The sequence below is a fragment of the Panthera onca genome, chromosome C1 (assembly GCF_046562875.1).
Source record: "Panthera onca isolate mPanOnc1 chromosome C1, mPanOnc1 haplotype 2, whole genome shotgun sequence".
In the NCBI taxonomy this organism is placed as follows: domain Eukaryota; kingdom Metazoa; phylum Chordata; class Mammalia; order Carnivora; family Felidae; genus Panthera; species Panthera onca.
Genome location: NC_138346.1, coordinates 206,704,983 through 206,729,940, shown reverse-complemented (window position 1 = coordinate 206,729,940; position 24,958 = coordinate 206,704,983). Strand labels below are relative to the sequence as shown.

Below are 24,958 nucleotides of genomic sequence, written 5' to 3'. Positions count from 1 at the left end.
CCCACCCCTGATACACTCTATCCTATTTATTTATTCATTCATTCATTATTTTTCATTCATTATTCACTCATTCATTCATTCATTGGGTAGATAGAGCACACGCCATCCATCCATTCAGGCCATCGCTGAGCTCCCACTGTGGGCCAGACGGTGGGGGAGATAGTCCTTGCCTCCAGTGCCAGGAGCTGGCAGCCTCCTGGCTGGGGTGGGTGGCGGGCGGGGGGGGTGGGGGGCAGTTCAGGACCATAGGTGTGGGCCCAAGGGGGGAGATGTAGAGAAGGAGACCAGCCTGTGAGAACCCCAGAATTCTAGAAGCTTAGGACAATCAGCGGGGCCTGAGAACCCATCGACTCTGCCCCAGCTTTGAAGGGAATACTGGGGCTCATCTGTGTGTGGGGCGGTCCTTGGAGGACAGGCTCCCAGCAGGGGCATGAAAGCATAGACTTCCTAGACAGTTGGTGACAGGAAATACGATGAGGACCCCCAGCCCAAGGTGAGTGGGCAGGGTGGCAAGGCCAGAACTGCTTGGTGGGTTCACAGTCTGTGCCTGGCCCAGGCCTGGCTGAGACCACGGAGCTGGGAAGCCCCGACCCCATGGACACAATCTGGGGGCACCTGACCAGGGGGAAGGGGAGAGGTCTCCAGAACGGCCTTCCAGGTGGAGAAAGAAGGCCTGCCATGCTGTCTCTGGAACAATATGAGCTAGGAAAGAAAGGGAACAGGGCACGTTCTGGCTCCAAGGTCACAACCAGAGGTGGGCGCTTGGGCCGGGACCCGGGGATCTTCCCAGCTGTGCGAGCTTGATGCCTGTGCAAGCTCACCCAGTCCAGGAAGGGGGCCTTGCAAGGAGACTCTATGGAAAAAAGGCCTGGAAGAGAAGCCTCCAGCCTCCTCAGGACCCGCCAGCTTCCTGCCCACCACTCATAGACATCGTCTCCTTTATCCATCCAGTTTCTAAGGAGGTGGGCACCATCATGGTCCCATTTTATAGATGCAAAAGCTAAGGCACAAAGAGGTTAAGTAAGGGGCTCAAGGTCACACGATATATAAGCGGCAGAGCCCAGCTGAGTAACTGGCCCCAGGCCACCAGGGAGTGGCCATCTCGGACACTAACCCAGGCAATGCTCTGGATCCTAGGACCCGGCTGCTACCCCACAAGCAACCCCCACTTTCCAATCCCTTTCTGGCAAGTGAGCGGGAGGCCCCTCTCCTGTACCCCAGGACCCTGATGCAGGCGTTCCCCAGCCTGTCATGATGACTGAAGACAAGCAGGGACCCCGCACTCTCTTCTCCCAGTTCCTTTCCCTGCACATGTCCCCACATCACATGTAAACCAACTCACGCCACCTGCTGCAGGTTCTTGATGGCCCAGAGTGTTCTCAGCCTAGAACGCTGCATGCCAGGTGATTCCAGGACGACTGGGGCCCAGACCACAGCCTCCCCAGAGGCATCTTCTGGGGCCCGCAGCTGGGGCGGGGGGCTGGTATGCAGGGGCCTGCTGAGCTCATGGTGGTCAGGATCACGGCAGCAGCTTGAGAGGCATCACAGCCAGGGGAAGCCCGGTGTTCTGAAGCCCGGTCCCCCAGGCTCCTGGTGCTCCCTCCTCCTCACCCTCCCTCCCTCACCAGCCTCTCCTGTGCTCAGCATGGACTGGGAAGCAACTGGGGAAGAAAAGGACAGGCATTGGCCGGTGGAAGGCTGCTTGACCACCCACCCAGCCTGACCGCTCACCAACATGCTTCCAGACTTCCCCTCTGCACCTCCTTCCCCTCACCCATAAAGTGAGGGTGGGTGTGAGCTTTAGCGAGGATTACAAAGCACTAGAACCCGGTAGCCCCATTTAGAGGCCCTCCTCTGAACTGAGCCCTGTGCAGGAAGCTAGGACACAGGCAGAGAAGGAGGTGCACCCTGTTCGTACAGCACTTGGGGTCAACAAGCATTACCGACGAGCAGTTCTGGTCTGTCCAGATGAGAGATGTGTCAGACAAGTGCTCAGAGGCCGTGGAGGCGCTGAGAAGGGCGTGTCTGATGGGCCAGGATGTTGGTGTGGGGGGCTTCAGAGAGGAGGTGACAGTGAAACAGGGCTTTGAATGCTGAACAGCACTTTGAAAGGCGAAAAGAAAGCAACCATCATTCCGGGGAAAGGCCCAAGGGTGAGAAAGGACCTGGCCGGTTCAGGGCACAGTGAGAAGGTTGGCGTGGTTGAGACACAGTGATGGAGAACTCGGCAGGAGGTGACACTGGACAGAGATGGGGACCCAAATGGGGAAGAGCCCTGGGCGCAAGGCTAAGAGTTTGACCTGCCCTATCAGACGAGAGCAATGGGGAGCCATTAAGCCCAGGGGAAAAGAAGGCTGGTGTGTATGTGTGTGTGTGTGTGTGTGTGTGTGTGCGCACCCGAGGTGACAGAGTGAACTGGAAGGGAGGGTAGAGATGGTCCAGGGCAGAATAAGGAAGCGGCAGCAGTAGAAATGGAGGGGAGAGGAGGCTGGCAAGAGACGCATGGAGAGAGATGGCCCAGCCCAGGAGAAAGTGAAGCAGGAGGCAGTGCAGCCGCAGAAGGCAGTGCGGTCCTTCTGCCTGGGTTCAGCTCTCAGCCCCCTTACCTTCTGGCTGTGTGGCCTTGGACAGTCTACCTCGCCTCTCTGAGATTGGTGTTTTCATCCATAAAATGGGGATACTAAGCGTATACCTACCGCTGAGGGGCTGTTGCCAAATTTTATAGAAAAAGTCCATGGAGTGATTTTCATTCATTCAAAAACAAATATATTTATTGAGCATCTACGATACCCAGGCATTATTCTCTTGGTCGTGGATGCAGCAGTGAACGGACTCAAACAAAACCCTCGCCCTCATTGGGGATTACACCCTGGAGAGCTGGGGAGACATGTCGAACGAGACTATTAATAAGAAGAATATACAGTATGGTGATAAGTGCTAAGGAGAACACAAGGAAAAGAGGGCTCAGACGTGCCAAGATTTGGAGGTTTTTAGAACAACCTATGTGGCTGCCTGTGTGGTTTTGGAGATGGGGCACACATGGGTGGTATGTCAAGCTCAAGGTGTGGGAGTGGAAGTCACCAGCTGAGCTGGAGCAGAAGCAAAGTTTACTGAGGTGCAGGGGTCAGGAGATAAAAGGGCCGGGAGATGCACCACACCTGTGGATGCTAAAGTCACCTGGTTGATGGCAGGGTTTGGGGAGCAGAGGAAGATGGGAGCCAGGTGCCAAGTGTTTGCTAAAAGAAGGGAGAGATCAGGACCTTGGGAATGGCAAGCAATGGGCGGGTACAGAGTCAAAAGGCAACAGTGACCCCAACCACCACCACGGAGAAGGGGTTTTATAGGCAGAAGCAAAATGGTGGTTTTGGAGCAGCGGCTGAGGCCAAGGAGGCCACTGTCCCACCCTTGACACTGAGGGGTGACAAGGAGTAGGCAGTCCTTCCTGTCTAGGGCTGCAGGGGAAGCAAGGTCCTTGGCCAAGGACTCTGAGAAAATCCCAGGAGAGCCCCAGAATACAGGGGGCCTGCTGGCTCCAGAGTGGTAGCCGCAGAAGGCACTGTGGTGGGCTTGAGGGATGGGAGGTGGCCAGAGGCTGGCTCAGGGACACAGGAAAGCAGCATCCACTATGGACCGATGGGCGAGCTCCAAGATGGCGGGACCTTGGTGCCACCAACGAGGGTGTATCTGGGGCCCTGATACAAACACTGAGATGAGAGTCTAATGGATTTAGCATCAATATCTTCTCTGAGGTGCTGCTCTGGGCCTGGTGGTCAGAAGACATCTCTCCCTCAGCTGGGAGAGCTGAGGAACCCCAAAATGGCCAGCCTGACATTATGACTACATGTTGATTGATCCAGTCAACAAATATTTATTCACCACCTACCATTGGTGCAAGCACTATTCAAGACACTTGGGATATATCAGTGAGAAAAACAGACCCCAATCCTTGCCTTTGTGCAGGGAAAGTAGATTATAAGCAGCAAACGTAATGCATAGATTGTATTACATCATATTATAGTGGTGCATGCTACGGGAAATATAAATGAAGCATAGGTTGAGGGATTGAACTTGAAGACGGACGAACAGGTCGCCAGTCTAAGGGTAAGCTTCCACGAACAAGTCCCCTTTGAGCAAAGACTTGAAAGAGCGAAGGAACGAGCCACAGGAATGTCTAAGGGAAAGCATTCCTGGGTGTGGAACAGCCATTGCAAAAGAGCACAGCCAGGAGAAGAGCTGGAAGGATGTCGTGTCTTCAATGGGAAGAAGGAAGCAGGCCTGGGGGGCCTGGAGGCATGCAGGGAGCCGTCAAGAGGGCTGTGCCATCAAGTCACGTGACTGGATCACGGCTTCAAGGCATCACTCTGTCTGCTCCACTGGGGATAGACTGTTGGACTACAAGAAGGTGGCAGCAGGGGAAGGTGACAAGAAAGGGTCAGACTGTGAGTCTGTTGGCTTGCAGCTTTATTTAATATGTGTCTCTCCCATTAATTTATGTCTCACACCTGCCTTGTCTCCCACGGTCTCCCCAGCACCTGGGTGATCACTGAGAGTTCGTGTCCTTGGGAAGCAGCCGACGTTCATTCATTCATTTCCCTGCGTAAATATTTATTAAGCACCTAGTATGTGCCAGGCATGGTACTGGGTACTTTTCATACATTACTCAATGTAATCTTCATGGTGCTGGTGAGGTGCCAGCCAGGGGCCCCTCTGCAATTTCGATGTTCGACAGATCTCCCCTCCACGAGATTCTAAGCTCCTTTTTTTTTCACAATTTTAATTATTTTTTATTTTGTTTTTTTCCTAATATAATTTATCATCAAGTTTAGCTAACATACGGTGTATACAGTGTGGTCTTGGCTTCGGGAGTAGATTCCACTTGTTGGGACGAGCCCTGGGTGTTGTATCGTAAGTGCTGAATCGTGGGAATCTAAGCTCCTTAAGGACAGAGCTGTGTCTCATGTGCCCCCAGTGGCTAATTCGGGGCCTTGAATACAACAAGTGCTTATTAATGCTGGATGAATTCATGAAAAATATGCATTGTTTAGGCCCCAAGGAATCTCAAGTTTTCTCTTCCTGAGAAGAGAAGGTATTGATATTGTTAAAGGGGTGAGTTCTGAGTGAGTCTGCCCCCTGTTATCACCATCACTGTCATCCAAGCCTCCCTTCCAGGGCAAGGTGCCCCCGGGATGGGCACCAGGGACTGTGTGGGAAGATGTCCTTGGCCAAACTCCACCCCAGGATGGACTGAAGCTGAAGTCCAAATATTCTGGCCAGGAGGGAACCGGGCTGAGGAGGAGGAGGGAGGGAGTGTGGGTGGCAGCTGAGACGGCTCAGGAAATGAACTCCGCCACCTTGTTCTACCCCTGGGAGTGGTGAGGCTTTGCTCAGGCCACCAGGACAGAGAACATTCCTGAGAGAGGGTGGCTGGGGATCCAGCAGCTCCCTCCTGGCTCCTTATCTGCCTCCTGCCGTCAGTCAGCCTGCCTCGATAAGGCAGGGCTGAGAGGCGTCTGGGCCGGAACCACAAGAGAGAACATAATTATAAAGACGCTGCTGCTGGGCAGAGAGGGCGGGAGCCCCGGAGGAGCCACGCAGGGCCATGAGGAAGGCTTGCAGGGGAAGAGTTTGCTTCCTTGGGAAAAGGCAGCGCAGTAGCACGCGTCGATCGGGCTTTGCTTGGCTCGCGCTCCACAGGGAGGAAAACCTGCCTTGAACTTGACCTCAAATTTGTATTCCCCACCCTTTGACTTTGCTTCCCTGCCGGAGTCCAGCTCCTGCAGGACCAGGGGTTCCCGAAGGATGAACGGCGTTGGCGAAAAAGTGAAAAGAAAATAAAACAAAAATAAAAGTGGACACAGACCACAGCAGTGTGTTGGACTGGCCGCTTTATCGTGGCAAACGTGGCATTATATTTGCTAGCAATTTCCTTGTAGCATGCGTCATCTATGTTTTCTGGGCTTTACCTAATTCTAAAATGTTCCTGTGTGTGATCACCCTTTAAGGAATAATATGGTTATTTTCTCATAACGCTCCCTCCTGCCCTTTGCTTATTGATTAATTTCTTACATTATTTTCATGACGTATCTATGTTTATAATCTATAAAGCATTTGCTTTGCTGTTTTCATGAAAGGTCATCTATCTCTCAACATCTCAAGTGGGACAGTTACAGGGACATGACCTCTTAGTTGTTTCCCTGAACCACTTGTGGTTTGAAGAACAAGAGTGTTCGCCTCGGTCTGAGGTGCCAGGAGGGGGCCAAGAGGGCCTTAGGAACCCACGCCTTAGGCATTCTCAGAGAGACCATGCACCTAGGAACTTATGAACCATTCTGCACCTTAACCAACTAGGTTCAATCATCATCTGGAATGCCTCCTGGGGGCCAAGTGGGCCTAGGGGTTGGAGTAACTTGTGCCCATAGATAACACTCCTTTGTTGCCGGAGTGGGGCTTTCAACTCCATTTGTCTCTCCTTGGCTGGGAGATACATGGGGCTATCCTTCCTTTAGGTGGAGGAGTCTTTATAGGGGGTGGCAAGGGTTAAATGTAGGGCCGTGCAATTTCCTTGCAGAACCTTATTTTCTTTCCCCAATAGTTCTTTTCCCAGGGGGCCTGTCGAGGGCAATTCCCCAACAGACAATTCCCCAGGTTCTTTTATTTAAGGCCAAATTACATAAAAGCGGGAGGACAAGAAGCTTCACTGTCACCACCGTGCAGTCCCGATCCGTCCACCGCCCGGGCCCTGCCGTCAGGCTGGTTGGAGAGCTCGGCTTCTGGCACTTCCCGTTCCCACCCCACCCTTCAAGACCAGGGATTACCCAGGAGGGTCCTGGGAGCCCAGTAGATAATGGACACATCACTGCCCCGTGAAGTGCTCGGTCCTTCGCGATGGAGTGACGACAGTCATCCGTTCTCATATCGGTTTAATCAGCACTGAGGGTACAATAGGAAGCACAAAGAGACACGGCCTATCCCTCCAGGAGCACACACTGTAAATGGGATGACAGACAGCAACAAAATAACGTCACACAACAAAATGTATCCCTGCAAATGGATACATTTGCTCTCAGGGAAAGAGACTTGTCTCTGCGGAGGCAGACGAATGAAGGACGCTGGGCGCAGGTGGTGTCACTTCCCTGTGGGGCAACCCTCCGCTGACACTGAAGGACAAGAAGGAGGTGACTAGTTTTTTTTTTTTTTTATGTTTATTTATTTTTGAGAGAGAGAGAGAGAGCACAAGCGGGAGAGGGGCAGAGAGAGAGGGAGACACAATTCCAAGCAGGCTCCAGGCTCCAAGCCCAAGGCGGGGCTCGAACCCACAGACCACAAGATCTTGACCCGAGCCGAAGTCAGAGGCTTAACTGACTGAGCCACCCAAGTGCCCCAGGAGGTTACTAGTTTAAAGTGGGTGGTGGGGTGAATCTTCCAGGGGGTGAACAGCAGAACAAAGGTGGGAGGTCACAGGATACCTCTGAGGAATGGACTGGAAGCCTGGGAGCGTCCCAAAGGCTGGGTGCAGACGTGGTGACTGACCAGCGGGAGAGGTCTGCAGGGCCAGACTGCACAGGCCCTAGGCGGGCCTAAGGGTTTCCGTCTCTGCCCCAGGAGCAGGGTGGTGGGGGAAAGAGACCAAACCAACTGGTGCTTTGCTATGGGGGCGTGGCCACTGAGTAGAGAAATGGCTGGAGGGGGTGGTGACAGTAGATTCAAGAGGCCAATGGGGCACCTCGGTCCAGACAGACGCGGTGGTGGCTGGAATGAGGGTGCAGGTGTCAGGGAGGCGAAGGCACGATGGATGCCACCGCTTTTCCAGAGGTAAATCACAAGCCTTGGCCATGGCCTGGGGATGGGGGGGTGCTGAAAAAGAGGTGCCAGGAATCACTCCCAGGCTTTTGACCTGCACACCTGGAGGGGGGGTGGCCCCTTTCACCTGAGTCTCTTTTGGGGGTGTTCCTCACTCCCCTCACAACCCCGGGCTGCTGGTGGTGGGCAGATTCATTTCAGACACCCCCTGAAATCAGAGAAGGGGGGATGCGGTGAGCGATTTCAGTTCCCTCATGCTGCACAGGAAGCAGCCTCAGCTCAGAGATTATGGGACTGACATAGGGATGGGGTCAGAGCCCAAGGCCCCGGACTCCCATCCAGAGTTAGGGGAGCACCGTCTGCCGGGGAGGATTCCAGCTTGGCCGTGAGCCTGCTTGGACTCCAGCCCCGATTGTGCCCCATCTCGCTGAGTAAGCCCAAGCGGGTCACCTGTCTTCAGGCCTCAGTTTCCCTGCTGTGACATGGAGGGAAATGAAATTCCCACTTCTCTCAGGGGTGCTTGAGAGATAGCAGGGGTCACCACCCGGGAAGCGTGTGGGGAACATGGAGAGAATAGTGTGCTGGCCGCCTGTGGGGGCTGAAGTGGAGAACTGGTTTGGGAAGGGATGGGGGTGGGGTTTCCCCACTTCCTGTCCTTCCTGTCTCTTTCTTGCAGGGTCTGAAGGCTGAGTAGCCAGCGGGATGCCTGGGCTGCTGAACCAGCTCACAGGGGCAGCCCTGCCCCTCACCGCCTCCGATGTCACCTCCTTCGTCAGTGGCTACGCGCTGGGGCTGACGGCCTCTCTCACCTATGGCAACCTGGAAGCCCAGCCCTTTCAAGGTGAGGACCCGTGTTATGGCTGCCCCAGGGCCACCCTGCTCTCAACGTTTTTTCCTCACTTTGACACACACAAGCCGATGGACATAGGGCAAGTCATGTAACTTCTCCGAGTCTCAGTTTCCCCATCTGAGAAATAAGAATGACATTTCTGCCCCCAGAGGTGTCAGAGCCAGTAGCAAATCAGGTCGGGCTTTGGGGTCAACCCCCACCAGCTGTCCCAGGACTGCCTGTGTCCCACATGGGCATGCCCACCCGCATCAAATGGCCAGACCCAACTTTCTCAGGGAGCCCCACAGCAGGAGAGTCGTCAAGACTCCATGCAAACCCAGGAGCTCCCACTCTTAGGCGTGGCTCACCCTGGTCATCTGTTTAGGAAAATCTCCAGAGGGTGACAAAACAGAACTTGCTGGGGACCCAGGAGACTAAACAACGGGCCAATGTCAGGATGGTCCTTTGGCATGCCACGTGCGGGAAGAACCAGCCTCTGCCCATTTCGTAGATGAGGAAACTGAGGCTCAGAGGGATGGGAGCCGGGGTAGGCTCACCATCAGCCAGGCATTGCGCCGCCCTGGTGTTCGTGGCCACGTTAAATGAGATATAGCCTTGATCCCTCTACTGAATCAGAATCTGCCTTTTAACAAGACCCCCAGGGTGACTCATGTGCTCTTAGAGTCTGGGAGGCACTAAGGTCTAAACACACGGGGCACACACTCTGGGGCACATAACTCAATAAATGGTGGCTACTTTTTCCATTTGCATGACAACCTCATGAGTTTGGCTCTACTGAGCCCATTTTACAGATGGGGCTGGGAGGCTTAGAGAAGCTAAATGTCTTATCCAAAATCACCAGGCGAAGAGAGGTGGTAGGGACTGGATTAGAACCTTAGTTCTAAGGTTCTTCTTCCTCCAGTGTCCCAGCATGCAGAATAGGTCACATAAAAATCCAGATTTCCACTGTGTCTTGAAAACTCAAAAGCCCTGGCCACATGGGTCTCATGTGCCTGCACAGTCAGCTGGGACAGGGGAGCAGATGTCCCTTTTCCAGTCGCCCCACTGTTCCCACAGTTCCTCTGCTGCACTTGCCTGCGTGGCTCCAGAGCCACAAGGTCCCAGCCAGAGTCCTCTGGCACCCTCTCTGTGACAGCGAGAACCAACCATCGATCTGGCAGGTCAAAGGCTTGGGTGCCCTCTGTGATGCTGATGCAGGGTGGGGCTGGGACCCTCCGTGATGCTGGGCCCTTCCCTGGCAGGCCTCTTTGTGTACCCACTGGATGAATACACCACAGTGATCGGCTTTGAGGCGGTCATTGCCGACCGTGTCGTGACAGTACAGATCAAGGACAAAGCCAAGATGGATAGCAGCCACTTTGATGGCACCCGCATCCGAGCCACAAATGTCACAGGTGAGGAGGACGGAAGGGCCGTGGCAGGGCCTGGGTCTGGCTGGGGTCTCAAGCAGTCTGAAAGGACAACAGTGGGATAGGGTAGAGAGAGCACTAAACTAGGAGTCAGGAATCCTGTGTGCCCTCAGGCTAATAATTTACTTCTCTGAACCTCATTCCTGTTCTCTCACCTCAAAAGCAGAGTGAGGATCAAAGGAGGCGACAAAAGCGTTGCTAAGTTGCCTCTACAGAGCAGAACAGCGTGTCCATTAAGCTCAGAGGTTGTGGAATGAATCACACCAGGGTCTGACTCCCCATCCTGTTGCAACTGGTATGGGCTTAAAGAAAAAATTACACTTCATCCGTAAAATGGAACAAATAATCGTATGCATCCAAAGCCGAACAGAGACATGATTGTGGAGACAGCAGTCTCTGGTACAGAGTAAGTACCCAAATCATGGCTGCGGATGCCTGCTATTGAGGATACTGAGGCACAGAGAGGGCCCACACAGCCTCCCTGTGCCATCTGAGGGGACAGCGTGAGTGCGGTAACCTCGCAGCATGGCCCAGGACCTCAGAGGAAGTTAAGGCTGTGAATATATTCTTCAGGCAACACCCAGGCCGGGTGGTGCAGAAAAGGGGGATCCCTGGGGTGGCCGGGTGGCAGGTCTGGGGTCTATCGATGGCCATGACCACCAAGGAGACATACGAAACACGCAGGTGCCCAGATGCAGTCTGAGCTTGTGGGAGAGTAAGACCAGAAAGGAATCCCAGAGAGGAAAGGAAAGGAAAGCCATCCCCAACATGTACTGAGGGGAAGCCCTGGGGTGAGCCCTCTACATGCAGTGTCTCACTTGAACTTGTCTCAGCCCAAGTTCACACAGCATGTTAGTGACAAGTCAGGAGTTGAAGTCAGACCAAGGATCATGCGACATAAGAGACTCTTACCATTGGATCTGTGATCAAAGTGACATTTGTTCACCTGATCATTAAGACAGTCAAGAAGCTTCGAATGAGCACCCACTGTGGGCAAGACACCAAGCTGCCTCCAAGTTGTTAGGGCTGCTCGCAGTCTGGAAGAAAAGCTGTACACGCGTCAGGGGAGCCACAACAGGAGGTGGAAGGCAGCTGTGCCAGAAGGGGTCTGCGTAACGTCCGAGGAGGGAAGGAGGGTCCAACTGGGGACCAGAGAGGCTTTCGTGGAGGGGCTGGTGGCTGCGTGAGGCTGGCCAAGTAGGGGCGAGGGAACGGGCCTCTCAGACAACAGCAATATTCATGAACAAAGGCATCTGCCCCAAAGGTGGGGGGGGATGCTGAAATGTGGTTCTTTGAGGGGAAGCAGGGTCTGCGGATGGGGGCGTGGCCTCTGTCCGGGTTGTGTGGGTCCCAGCCCCCCACTCCCAGCAGGGTGCCAGTGGGAAGTACTCCAGCCTGGCCTCGGACCCACGTGGGTTCAGATCCCGGGCCAAAGAGTTAGTTACTTGCCTAGTAACTTGGGCGAGTTGCACCCCTCCCACCCCCACCCCCGCCGCTAAGCCTCAATATTCCCATCAGCAAAATGGGCTCTCAAACCTACCCCACTTCAAGGGGACTAGAGATAATACGTGCATAGCTGCTGACTCCAGGCCTGTCACTTAGGGACCACTCTGCAAGAGGGGGTTTCCGTCATCCCTCATTCCTGCCCGCCGGGGAAGGTGGCTTTGGATGAGGATTTGGAGCGGGTCCTGTTCGTGGTCAACCTGGGGACCATTGTCCCCATGGAGAACGTCACCATCTTCGTCAGCACTTCCTCGGAGCTCCCCACGCTGCCCAGCGGGGCTGTGCGGGTCCTGCTGCCTGCTGTCTGCGCCCCGACCGTGCCTCAGTTCTGCACCGAGAGCGCTGGCCCCTCCAGCCAACAGGCCCAAGGGTAAGGAGCCCTGCCCAGCCCAGGGCAGAGTCTCGGGTGGCAGCAGGGAGGCGGTGGATGAAGGCAGGGAAGTGTGGGGTCGGGGAGAGAGGAGAGAAGACAAGGCTTGGTGGTACAGTAGCCACCACCCGGATAATTGCTCCCTTCTGCTCGCTTAAGAATCTCCCTGAGGGGCGCCTGGGTGGCTCAGTGGGTGGAGCGTCCACTTCGGCTCAGGTCATGATCTCACGGTCCGTGAGTTCGAGCCCCGTGACGGGCCCTGTGCTGACAGCTCGGAGCCTGGAGCCTGCTTGGGATTCTGTGTCTCCCTCTCTCTCTGCCCCTCCCCCACTCACACTCTCTCTCTCTCTCTCTCTCAAAAATAAATAAACATAAAAAAAAAATTTTTTTTTAAATAATCTCCCTGAAATGCCCCATGCTGCTACTGGCCGGAAGCTCAGGTATTTGGACAGCTTGGGATTCGAATTTCCAGGCTTTATTTTTTAATGCACTCGAGGCATTTTCTGAGCACCCTAGTACTGGTGTTAGGGATACAGAGGGCGCCCAACCAACATGGCTCCTTCCCTTTTGGGACTTAGGGGGAGAGATCATTATCCAACTAATAACGTAACGGATGCGTAGGTAATTGCTTATGTATTGCATGCATAATTAATGATGTGAAAAGTGCAATGACAGGGCTGACAGTATGAAAGAGGAACCCGCCCTGGAAGGCCAGGGGCCAGGCCAGGCTTCTCCAAGTTCCGGAGACCAATATTTCAGCTGGGAGCTGAGTGATGAGAAGGAGGTGGGCACTGACAGGAGAGTTCCTGTAGGTGAAAACAGCAGGGGCAAAGGCCCTGAGGTAGCAAGGACAGACCCCAGAGAATTGAAGCTCGGTGACACGAAATGAGGCTATAGACACTTAGGACACCCTGTAGCCCTGGTTGACTTTGGATTTCTTCCAAAAGCAACAAAAAGCCAGTAATAGGGGTTTTAGGAAGGTGGGACTGGGAAAACTACAAGCCCAGGACAAGAGGGTTTCTCTGTGTTCTGCCGTGCCCCCCCCCCCCAACAGGAAAAGAAGGTGGGTCACAGCCTGAGGCACCTGCTGCTGAAATTGGGGCTCCTCCCTTCCCCCTCACCCCGTGGGGACTGAGGCGGGTGAGCATTTCCCATGCAGGGAGAGAGGAGGCCACGGTCAAGCAGCCAAGCAGCCTGCAGCATTCAGATGTCTTTGGAGGTCTCACATTTTATCATTCACATGTGAATTTTTAAAATCTATGCCATAGTGTCTTTGTGCCACTCTGGCATAAAAATAACACTTACAATTAATGACCGGTTGAACTGCTTAACTCCCCCCGCCAAGTCTTGTCTCATACCTTTGGGCCAAGTTGAAATCCGTGAAGATGTACCATATACATCCAGGACTTTCATACACACCCTGGTAGGACTCCGGGACAGCCGGGAACACGTGCCCATTGGGACACAGACAGCAGTGTCAGCAAATGTCTAGATGCCACCGACCTCAGGCTGAGCCGGGGGGAGGGTTACGGCAGCTTCCCGTGTGGAGTGAGCCTCGAGTGCAATTTTCAGTCACTACATGAACAGTAATTAAACACCTACTGTGTGCCAGGCACCATTCTGCATGCGGGGAATATACAGCAGTAAACCAGACAGACAAGGTCGCTGTCCTCATGGGGCTGGCATTCTGACAGCAGAAGGGGGGTGGGGGGGGCAGACAGTTAATAAAGAAATAAGCCCATAACATGTAATATGTTAGGCAAGTTCTATGAAGCTAAATGCTGTAGAGGCTAGGGAGGATAGACTGAGTGCTATTTTAGCTAGAAAGGACAGCTTAGGCAACATTTGAAGCATGATCTGAAGAAAGGGAGGGTGGAGATACGCTGGAGGAAGAACATTCTGTGCAGAGGGCAGCGGGAGGGGTAAGTGCAAAGGTCCTGAGGCAGCAGCGGGCATGATGTGTTGGAGGAGCGGCCGGAAGGCTAAAACATCTAGCAGAGTGCGAGACAGGTCAGAGGGATGATGGGGAGTCAGACTGTATAAGGTCTTGAAGCCTAAGTGAGGACACCTGTTGTCACAGCACAGAAACTTGAGGCACCAGCCAGTCTCAGACCAGGAACACCAGCTTGTGTGCTGTCTTTGTACGTGCTGACATTGGCCCCAAGTCTTCTGTGTTTGAGACACGGGGCCTACCGGAGCTGGGGACACTCAAGACCTCGGTGGATGGAAGAACAAGGGGCCCAGGAGGCCCTGAGAAGCTTATCCCTGCCCGTTCCAGCAGGCAGAGTAAAACACGCTCTCAGGAGCAGCCTGCATCAAATCCCCAGGAACCTCGGAGCTGTGCACACAGAGTGACATGAGAAAAAATAAGAATAACAGATAATAATACCAAGGGTTAGTGAGGGTGCCGAAAGGAGGAGACTCCTGTCCATTGCTGGCAGAAATGGAAACTTTGCAGCCTGGAAAGCAATCTGGTAAAACACAGCGGCTGTCCTTTGACCCATGAACCCCAGAGACATTGTTTCCTAAGTCCACAAAAGGGATGCAGACCTGCCATGTCATCTGTTAACCCAGGGAGGCAGGGAGAAGAAGTACAATATTACAGATGCCCCCAGGTGACACGCGTCCCAGAAAAGACTGGTTTGCACAGCACACCTGGACAGAGCTTAAAAAAACAGCAGTGAGCAAAACAAGGGAAGTGATGGGCCACACACACACACACACACACCACAGGGTGCTTTACAAGGAGACCTGCAGATTAAGCACGTAGAACAAAGACCTTAGAGGGTGTGACCCTGAGGGGTGGGGGATACAGTAGGGTCAAAGACAGGTGGGGGATGACCCAGAAAGAGAGCCTGGGAACTTGAGCCTTCAGCAGGTGACTCACTGAGCAACTCACTGTCATTATTATCCGCATTTAATGGATGGAAAACCCAGACTTGGAGAAGCGGCTTGGGCAAGGCGCCCCCGGCTCACAAGGAAGAGCAGGGATCCGAGACATGGTGTGACGTTGTGTGAATGTCCTCAGAGTGGGGCCAGACTCACCCGGCGAGGACACGCTCTCTGCCAAGTGCTAGTTGTGGGAGCTTAGGTTAGCCGCTACATCTTGCTGAGCCTCTGTTTTCCCATATGGGAAATGGGGGCCCTGGGGGCCCTGATGCCTCTTCTGCGGGAGGTGGTGAGAACGACAGGTGCCAATGCTTTGGGGCACCAGGCCTGGCGCCTGGCCCATCCACCGTGAGTCGTTGGGCCTCATGTCAGAGTCCAGGCTCTCCCTGGGGTCAGGTCCCGTGGCCGAGTAAGGGTGTGGGGTGGGAGGAGGCTCCTCAGCCCCCTTTCGGGCTGGGCTGCAGGGAATGCCTAGGCCACTTGGGACTCACTGTCTTCTTCCGTCTTCCTGCCGCTTCCTTCCTTCCTTCCTTCCTTCCTTCCTTCCTTCCTTCCACTTCCTCCTCCTCTTGGCCACCTCCCCAGCAAAGACAAGCATTGCTTCGGCACCCGGGCCCTGGACTCCTGGAACAAGCTGTGCCTGGCAACTCTCCTGGACACCGATGTGTCCAACCCCATGGAATACGAGTTCAACTTCCAGCTGGAGATTCGCGGGCCGTGCCTGCTCGCAGGTGAGAGAGGGCCACCCAGACCTGGATCGGGGCTGGAAAGACCTGAGGCCTGGAGGCGGGGAGGGCTTCCAGCTGAAAGCTGCCAGGGATAGAGAGGAGGGCGAGGGCAGGGAAGCTGACCCGCCCAGAAGCACATGGAGCTTCGTGGACCCCCACTTCCTGCTCCCCAACGTGTGGCCCAAAGATGAGCCTCTCCCAACGACAGGCTTCAAGGCTGCCCCCATGCCCACCTCAATGGCTCCCTTGCATAGTCAAATCGGCTGGGGGGTTTTCAGATCCCACCACCCAGATCCCACCCAGAGCTGCTGATGACAGTGGTCTGGGCTGTGTCCTGAACACCGGAATATTTAAGAGCTCCCAGACGATTCTAACATGCAACCAGAGTTGGGGACTATTGTTCTGATGGCTCCCCTCCCCAGCCCACTCAAGGTTTTAAAGGGACACAAGGACGCAGTCTCTTGTCAATGAGTGTTCTCCCAGAGCAGCGTGATGGCATTTACAGAGTGCCCAGCCATCGAGCCTTGAGCTCTTGCTTTCTTTATGTGCACTACGAGGAAGCCACCCTTCGACCCCAGTGGATCCTGAGGTCAGGGCAGGAAGGGCCACAGACATCACCAGTCTAAGCCCCCATTTTGCAGATGGGGGAATTGAGGAGGCCTGTCCATGGTTGCACAGCAGGTCAGGAGCCCCTCATCTCTGACACGGGTCTTCCTGTCCCCAACGGAGCCCCTATTTCTCCTGAGACTCCTGAGCTTATTCCATGTTTCTGTGCCACTCAGGGGTGGAGAGTCCCACCCACGAGATCCGAGCTGATGCTGCCCCATCTGCACGCTCGGCCAAGAGCATCATTATCACCTTGGCCAACAGGCACACCTTCGACCGGCCAGTGGAGATCCTCATCCACCCCAGTGGTACTACGCGCCAGGCGGGGCCCCTGGGAGGCCTGTGGGAGGGAGGAGGCGCTGATCCTGTGGGGCAGAGATACGCTGCCAGCCCGGGAGAGGGTGGGGGGGGCGGGCAGGCAGCAGAGAGGAAACCAGCAATAGTGGCTCCTGGAAACCTGACTCTAGTTGGCGGAATTGAGTGCCTCCTGCCGGATTCTAGCTCCAGAGGCCTTGGGGGTCTCATCCACCCAATGGGGAACTTGGCCCCCAGGCCAGCTGAGCAGGTAACCTTTGAAATCCCAAGCTCAGGGAGACCCTCGCAGCTCTGAACCCTCAGAGAACAATTCTTTTGTCTCTTGAAGGCTTCATAAAATGTCAGGATCTGAAAAGATCAGAGCCCAGTCTCACCCCCATTTGACAGATGGGTAAACTGAGGCCCAGAGAAGGATGTGAGTTCTCCATGGCCACTAGGCTCCCCTGCCTGACAGAGGAGTCTTCCTGAGACCCCATGCCACTCCAGGCAGCCAGGGGTTCCCTCCCCCTCCCCACATTGGGAGTCCTCCCCACTCCATGAAGATCTTCCTCCTAAACCAAGGCCCCCGGCCTTGCCCTCCCACTTGGACAAGTGCCAAGAGTTGATCTCATCTCTGCAGAGCCCCACATGCCGCACGTCCTGACGGAGAAAGGGGACATGACCCTGGGAGAGTTTGAGCAGCACTTGAAGGGAAGAACGGATTTCATTAAAGGGATGAAGAAGGACAGCAGTGCAGAGAGACAGGTGAGTGTGGCTGAAGCCGAGTCAGCGGCGGCAGAACTGGGGTGACATTGGGGGCTCGGTCATCATGGGACCCATGAGGATGCTGAGCAAGGGAAGAGGGTGGCTTGCCCGGGTCCCTCCCTCAGCATGCTGCTGGCACATCCTGATCACTGTTTCCGTCTGTGGCTGGGGCGCTGCTGGGACATGGATGTCCCGACGCAGCCGTCACTCTGTCTCCCCGTCACCCATCAGGCACCCTGTCCTCCTGCCTCCTGCCAGCCCACCTTCTCCTAATGCCACCGAGGTGCCTAAGCCAGGCGACGTTCTAGGCTGGTGGCAGAAACAACCTTGGTCTTCTCCAGGTCACTTCATCCCAAGGAGCCCCCAGGTGCCCTCTCAGTCCCACCTTTACCCCTGGGCCTCCATTTTCCCATCTGCTGAATGGGTCTCCTGCTCTTCCTTCCTCTGAGATCCTTGCAACTATTACCTAAAGAATAAAGGCAGAGCAGAGAAAGCCGGAAGGAGACCCTTTCTTGCCCGCCCCCTCCCCCCATGAAGTGTCAGTGTGAGAAGGCCTCAGCAAGGGGGGGGGGGAGGGGGCGCAGCTGGGGAAGGCTGGTAGGAGGCTGAGCCGGCATCCTCTCCTGCTCATGGCTCTGCACACCAAGCCAGGCCCTGAATGCCAAGGCAGGTGTAAGGACGATGGCACGCTTCTTTTTCTGGTATCCCCATTTTAGACGAGAACGCTGAGGTTTAGCACCCAAGAAGAACCACTCAGCTGAGAGGAAGGGAAGACCCTTGGCTTTGGTGACATGAGGTTAAGGACTCAGAGTCAACCCTGTGGGGGCGGCTTGGCTGGGTCTAAGAGCCCCTCCCTGACTGGCAGAGGACCATGGCAGAGGGGGAGGGCATGGGAATATGTAGACCCTTCCCTGCTCGTGCCAACCCCTTCAGCAGACATCCCCCTGGCAGGGCCTGCTTGGTGGGGGGCAGGAGGGATGGCGAAAGGAAAGGGTCAGTAGCTCACTGCCCCTGTCGTCGCATGTTAGGGACCCCACTGGGAACATCTGCCTTCCCAGAGGGGCTCCCTCACCCAGATGAGTCAGTTCGGAGAAGAGGCTGGGGCCAGGTTCTCAGAGTGGGGGTGTCCCCAAGCTCTGAGGACTGTAGCATGTGGGCAACAGTGGGGGCAGTGGGTCTCCCAGGCCTGGGGCTCTTCTGCCTGCCAAGATTAAATCAATTAGCCCCGGGAGGGCGGAAGCAAATGAGAATTTGCCACCTTGGGTTGGTTATGCAAGTACCCTGTATTCTCGTGAGCTCTGGGGATGACAGGGGATCACCCAGAGCCACTAAGAAGAGATGAGTTTATTGCAATTGGATAAAGGCAGCGGGAGGAGACATTGGTGAATCCTGAGCCGGGGTCCCCACGCCACCTTGCTGAGAGGCAAAACTCAGGTTCCCAGAAGGGGCTCCTGTCACTGGCAGATGAGGCTGTTGCTGACTTGGGCTCTGTCTTCCGGAAAGCCAGGCTGGGCAGTGGCCTTTGGCAAAGGAGCTCCACGTGGGAGGGAGAGCGTGATCCCTCACGGAGGAGGGAGGCAGGCATCCAGAAGGTGAACATCAATCATGAAGAGTGGGTATGACAAGCCGTCAGAGGCTGTGATTTAGCAAAGAGGGGGCAAATGACAGAGGAAGACGCCACGTACAAGAGACAGATGCAGAGAGAAGCAGAGACAAGTAGAGACAGAGACTGGAAGAAAGAAAAAAAAAAGCAACTCAGAGATGCACACATAGGTGCCCACACAGATTCATTTCTCATTTATTTATTCAACAAACACTATGTCCCCCAGGAGATGTCAGGCTCTGTTCTAGGCACTGGGAGGACACTAAAAATGACATGTCCTTGTTCTCATGGAGCTTACATTCTAGCACAGACTAGAAGTAAACGAATGAGCAAGTTCAGGGGCAGAGAGGGCTGGGGACCAAGAAAGAAATACCGCAGAATGATGGGATATAATGCGTGATAAGCATGGGCGCTGCTTAGCCTGGTGTTTAGAGAAAGCCTGTCTGAGAATGAGGCCTGGTGAGTGGTGAACAATGGAAGACCGTGCACAGAACTGAAAGCAGAATAAAGGCGACGCGTCTGGGAAACAGGTGCCCGGCGTTGCCGAAATGTAGTGGGCAAAAATGGTGGGGACAGGTAGGCAGGGGTCAGGCACTAGGGGGCTTCATAACCATGTGCAAGGCATGGGGGAAGCTGTGTAAGCAGCAGAACGACAAGGATGATCACACTCCCTGCTCTATGTAGAGAACAGACCACAGGGAGGTAAGAGTGGTTGACAGAGGCATTAAAGGTCCAGACTAGAGACAGCACGGTCCCAAACTGGGCTGGGGGTGGGGGTAGAGACAGAGAGAAGAAGACAAGTTCAGAGCGCATCTCAGCGACAGAGCTGACAATGCTTTGCTGAACGACGAGCTGTGGGGGCGGGGGGAGGAGGATAAGAGAGGAACCAAGGACAAGCCCTAGGTCTTGGGTGTGAACACACCTGGGTGGATGATGATGTCACCTACCGAGTTGGGGAAGGGGCTGAAATGAAAACACTGAGAAACAGACACAAAGAGGCACGCGCACGCAGACACAGTCAGACGAAGAGGCAGACAGAGGAAATGGGGGTGAGGAGAGAGAGAGAGGTAGGGCGAGGATGGAGGAAATAAGATTCGGCACAGCGTGCGTGGTGAGTCTGGAAGCAGGGTTCAGCAGCAGCGTGCCAGGGCAAGTGAAGAGAACACACAGAAAGATAAAGAAGTGTGGTGCTGTCCCGCCTTTGATGTTTGAGTCCATCTTTGTACCGGGCTCTGAGGTAAGCCCTGGTAAGATGGAAAGAGACTCAGGTATGGCCTGCCTGCAAGTAGCGTACAAGCTAGGAGGAGGCAGCCAGGTAAGCAAAACATTGCAATGTGAGAAGCGCCTGGGTCCCCACAACAAACAGCAGCAGATACAGTGATGGTGGCTCCCATGTAAAGACACTTGCTCTGCGCCAGGCAGCAGGCTTCATGGGCATTGCACTTAGTCCATATAACTCCGTGAGATCAGTACTCTTGTCTTCACTCCATGCATGAGGAAATTAAGCAATAGTCAGTTCACCCTGAAGATGCGGGCAGGCATTCTAAAGAGGTAAAATCTGAAGACGGAGTAGGAAGTTATCAGAGGGAGAGAAGCGGTAAACCCAGGGATACCAAGTTCACAGCCAAGATGAGCCGGAGGGAGTGGCTTAGACGCTGTGGGTGAAAGCCAGAGACACACTTCTCAGCTGAGGTCCTGCACGTGTCCATCCCATAACCACCCTGAGAAGGGGATGCCATTTGCCCCATTTTATAAATGAAGAAACAGACCCAGAGGAGGGACGTGCCCAAGATCACACAGCTGGACGGTGAGAGCTGGGATTTAAACCCCGGTCTTTCTGCCTCCAAAGTCTATGCTTGCTGTTTGTTGCCACTGTGAAAGTCTAGCAAACGGAAGAACCAGGTATGGTCGACCTGGAAGTGTCTCTCGTGCGGAGCATGAGTGGGATCTTGACAAAACCTGGTGAGTAATGGGGGACCAGCGTGAGCCCCCAGGAGCAGCTCTGGACGCCTTGAGTGCTCAAGTGAGAGAGTTTTCCTTTCTCCTCCAGACAGAAATCATCCGGAAACGTCTCCACAAGGACATCCTCCACCATTCGGTCATCATGCTCAACTTCTGTCCCGACCTCCAGTCAGTCCAGCCGAACCTGAGAAAGACCCATGGGGAGTTTATCTTCCTCATTGACCGGAGTGGCAGCATGAGTGGGACCAACATCCACCGTGTCAAGGTAGCTATAAGAGGACCCATGCCCCGGGATTTAGGGCTTCAGGGTGAACCAGCTTCCTCAGCACTCTCTGTTCCAAACAGCCCTCCTTCCACACCTGAACTACTTTCCTAAATTACTCCGGGACTAAAAGGAACAACTCAACTTTCTAAAATCCATTTGAACACAGACACCCAAACTCAACTTGTTCCCCAAATAAAACCCTGAAATGGATGAGCAGAGGTAGAACTGTTGCCCATTTACCAAGGGATAAAGTCATCATCAATAGCTTTCCTTGGCACTCTGCAAACCTTTGTTGAGTGCCTGCTTGGGCTGAGACATCTCACCAGGTACTGAGTGGAGAGAGGCACAGAGAAGAGAGGAGGGAACTCACATAGCATCAGGTTTATGTGCCAGATACAATACCAGCCACTTAATGCACAGCGTGGTGTTGAATCCAGACAATAATCCCGTGAGGTTGGCCCTCTTATCACCATTCTCCAAATGGGAAAGCCAATCCTGAAAATTTCAGTAACCTACCCAAAGTCACACAGCTAGTGTGGTCTAAGATCAAACTCATGTCTGTCTGTTCCTACCACCTGACATCAGAGATTCATTGCACATGGCCTCAGCCATTAAGGACTGTGTACAAACCACTAGAAAATATTTGGTTCATTCTTTTTTTTTTTTTTCAAGTGCCTAATATGGGCAAAGTCCAGTGCTTGGCCATCTGGAAAGACAACAGGTTGTAAATGTAGTTCCTGGCCTCAAGGGGTTCACAGTCGAGTGAGGGAGCAGCCCTGCTAACCAGTCATAGCTGGGAGCATGGTCCCACTGCAGTGGGAAGTTCTGAAGGAGTACAGAAGAGTGATAAACTTTCCCACACACACACATATCCAGAAGCGTTTCCTCTCCTTCAGAAGATTATTCACCTCGATTATGGCATTATCTAACTCTCCTTTGTATTTTTCATTGTGGAGATGTATGTCTCCTCTGCTGGAGTTATGAACTCATTAAGGGAAAGGACCAGATCTTTCTCATCTATCTCTCCCCATGGAGCCTCGCTCTGTACTTACCCATAAAAAGCCCCCAGTTGCTGTTTATTGAACTGGGTAAAGTCTCACAGTTCGAGGAAATGAAGGATGCGGGAACAGGAAGAGAGACAGTTCTGCTGCTGTCACCTGAAATGTCATCCCTCCCCCTAGTTTGTCTCTGGAGCAAACTCTTGTTCCCAGGGCAACAGGATTGGCAAGGAGGGGAGGGGTTAGATGGGATCTGTGATGCCAGGTATCTCCTCAGGCTTTCCACGACTAGGTTTAATCTTGAAGTATGCCTGAGCAATCATGTATGAGACCCAAGCTCCTGTTTGAGGCCTCTAGACGCTGAGGTACAGGACTAGTTTTCACCTTCTCCCCACCTTTGTCTGCCATCAAAAGCAAGAATTAGAATGGGGAGCTGTCCATAGTTCTGCTGAAGTATGCTCCAGGACTGTGTGGTCATGTGTATTTCATTCCATAGCTGTATCAGTTTTTAAGACATCTCTTCAGTTATTCTTAAGTATCATGGGATCTTATGATAGCTCTTAGCATTTAAGTCATTTTTTCCTGCCATTTTCCAGGTAAAGAAACTAAGTCCCCAAGAAGCCAGGTGTTCTCCCCAGCACCACAGGGCTAATGAGGAAGTCAAAGCCTCCCATATCTTGGATCAGTGCTCATTTTCCTTAGGTTGCTGGTAGGGTATTAGAATACTCTTTTACTGAGAAAAGCTCTCTTCTCTATGTCATTTCTGCTGCATGGCTTAATAGAAAGAGCAATGCTTGGGTTTTGGGATCAGTTCTGCCACTGACCTGCTATGTGGCTTTGGACAAGTGGCTTCTCAACTCTGGGATTCATTTATCCTTTCTGCAAAATGAGCAAGAACGATTAATTCAGGGAGGGCAAACATATGTCACACGTCCCTTTGTTCCTCTCTCCTAAGGCCAGACAGACATCAATAATTGACCATGGCATTTTTTTCTCATGCTGAGCCTGGACTCATTCTCTACACCCTTGTCATCTCAGTGGTCCAGGCTGTTACTACCAGTTAAAGGGAGTCAGTTTATGAGTGGAAATCTATTTCCTGAGCTAAAGACCTTTCCAAACTTTACCCTCTAGAATTTTCAGACAATGACTTCCTCTGACTCTCTTCTCAGTCCTTTCCCCCTTTGGAGTCTCCCCTGCTCTCTTTTCCAGTTCAGCTCACTGAGCTCAAGGTCATCTCTCCACAAATGGCTTTGCATTGGCACAATCCATTCTGCTACACATGCCCCTTTTAGAAAAAGGTACAGGAATCACTCAGGCACACGCTCCTTTCCCCACTGACAACGAGGCCATAGGGGGGTTGCTTGGGGCATTAATTGTGTGCCATTAGGTAGACATTTTAGGGAAAACTAGGCTCAGGAAGGTGGGAGAGAATAGAAATCCAAACAGCCACACCAAGGGGGAAAGTTCAGCCAATTTAATTTCCTGCAGCTGGTCTCATTCTTCAGCTGCCACTCGATGCCAAAAACATGGCTTTAAAAATTCTAATAGGTGTGAGCAGAGACAATCTGTATGGATCAGCAGAGTCTCCCGCTAGCGGGAATATACATTAGTGGCTAATGAAAAAAATAAGCAGATATTGACTTCTTTTGTAGAGAAACAAAATGTATTGACACAGGCAACAAAAAGAGACGGAGAGAATGGTGAAGGTTGATGTTAATGTTTGATGTTTGTGAGGGGGATGGGAGAGGGGCTGCAGGTCTGTGGAGCCTGCAAGGCTGTATTGCTGTGGAAGTTGCCAAGACAGACTTGCAAGTGCTTCCTTCTGGATTCTGGAATATAACAGTTTGTCTCTCTGTGAAGTCAGCTGAGATCCCTGGGGTGCCATCAATAAACTCCTTGAGGGTGACAGAGAGCCCCTCATTTCTGAGCTCTGTGCCAAGGCAGAGCCAACATGAATAAGGATCTCAGAGCTATGTTTTAAAAGCTGTCTTAGGTTTTGCAATCCAGAGCAACTTCTTAACCCTCTGAGCCTCAGTTTTCTTTTTAATGTTTTTCTTTTTGAGAAAAAGAGGAAGAGAGAGTGGGGGGAGGGGCCAAGAGAGAGGGAGACACAGAATCCGAAGCAGGCTCCAGACTCTGAACTGTCAGCACAGAGCCTGATGTGGGGCTCAAACTCACGAACTGTGAGATCATGACCTGAGCCAAAATTGGACGCTTAAATGACTGAGCCACCCAGGTGCCCCTGAGCCTCAGTTTTCTTACCTGTAAAACAGAGGCATTGCTATTAATATGTTTCTCATTGGGGTGGTAATAATAACCATTTACTGAATGTTTACTAAGTGCCAGGCTGAGGCTTAGAGGAGGGACATAACTAACCCAAGGTCAAGTTAGTAATGGGGCAAAAGTGAGATTTAAACCAACATACATCTAACTTCAAAATGTATCTTCTTAACCACTGTGCTGTAATGCATGTTAAAGAGATTAAATGAGATAATTAATAGAAAGTGCTTAGCACAGGATTTGGCACATAGTAATTGCTTGATATTTACCACTGCACTGTTCTATCATCATCATCATTATCAACATCATCATCATCATCATCATCATCCCCCGCCCCCACCATCTCTCCACCTTTCTTCTTTGTCATTATTTATTTCAACAGACCTTCATCAAGGTCTCCTGGTGTTGTCTAGTTAAGCAGGTTAGGACTCTACTGTTCACAAACTTCAGAGGCAAGGTGACACATGTTTGAGTTTTTGACTCCACTATTGTCAGAATGCTCACCAATGACTTATCGCACCCCTCTGTGCCTCAATTTTCTCTTGTATAAAAGGGGAATAATGTTGTGCCTGCCTAAAGGGTTATTGCAAAGATTACATACAGTAACGTGTGTTAAGTATCTCCTGGCATTTAACA

At 53.0% G+C, this 24,958-nt stretch overlaps 1 protein-coding gene across 1 annotated transcript in view; it reads left to right on the top strand.

Moving 5' to 3' along the window:
• Nucleotides 1-282: 282 nt before the first annotated feature.
• Nucleotides 283-24,958, top strand: part of VWA5B1 (von Willebrand factor A domain containing 5B1) — a 49,618-nt gene continuing 24,942 nt past the window's right edge. Inside the window, exons 1-8 of the mRNA XM_078452291.2 lie at nucleotides 283-493; nucleotides 8,477-8,641; nucleotides 9,892-10,044; nucleotides 11,662-11,932; nucleotides 15,407-15,552; nucleotides 16,332-16,463; nucleotides 17,090-17,214; nucleotides 20,868-21,044. Of these exons, the coding sequence (XP_078308417.1) occupies nucleotides 8,503-8,641; nucleotides 9,892-10,044; nucleotides 11,662-11,932; nucleotides 15,407-15,552; nucleotides 16,332-16,463; nucleotides 17,090-17,214; nucleotides 20,868-21,044 (1,143 nt within the window). The 5' untranslated portion in view covers nucleotides 283-493; nucleotides 8,477-8,502. The remainder of the gene's footprint in view (nucleotides 494-8,476; nucleotides 8,642-9,891; nucleotides 10,045-11,661; nucleotides 11,933-15,406; nucleotides 15,553-16,331; nucleotides 16,464-17,089; nucleotides 17,215-20,867; nucleotides 21,045-24,958) is intronic.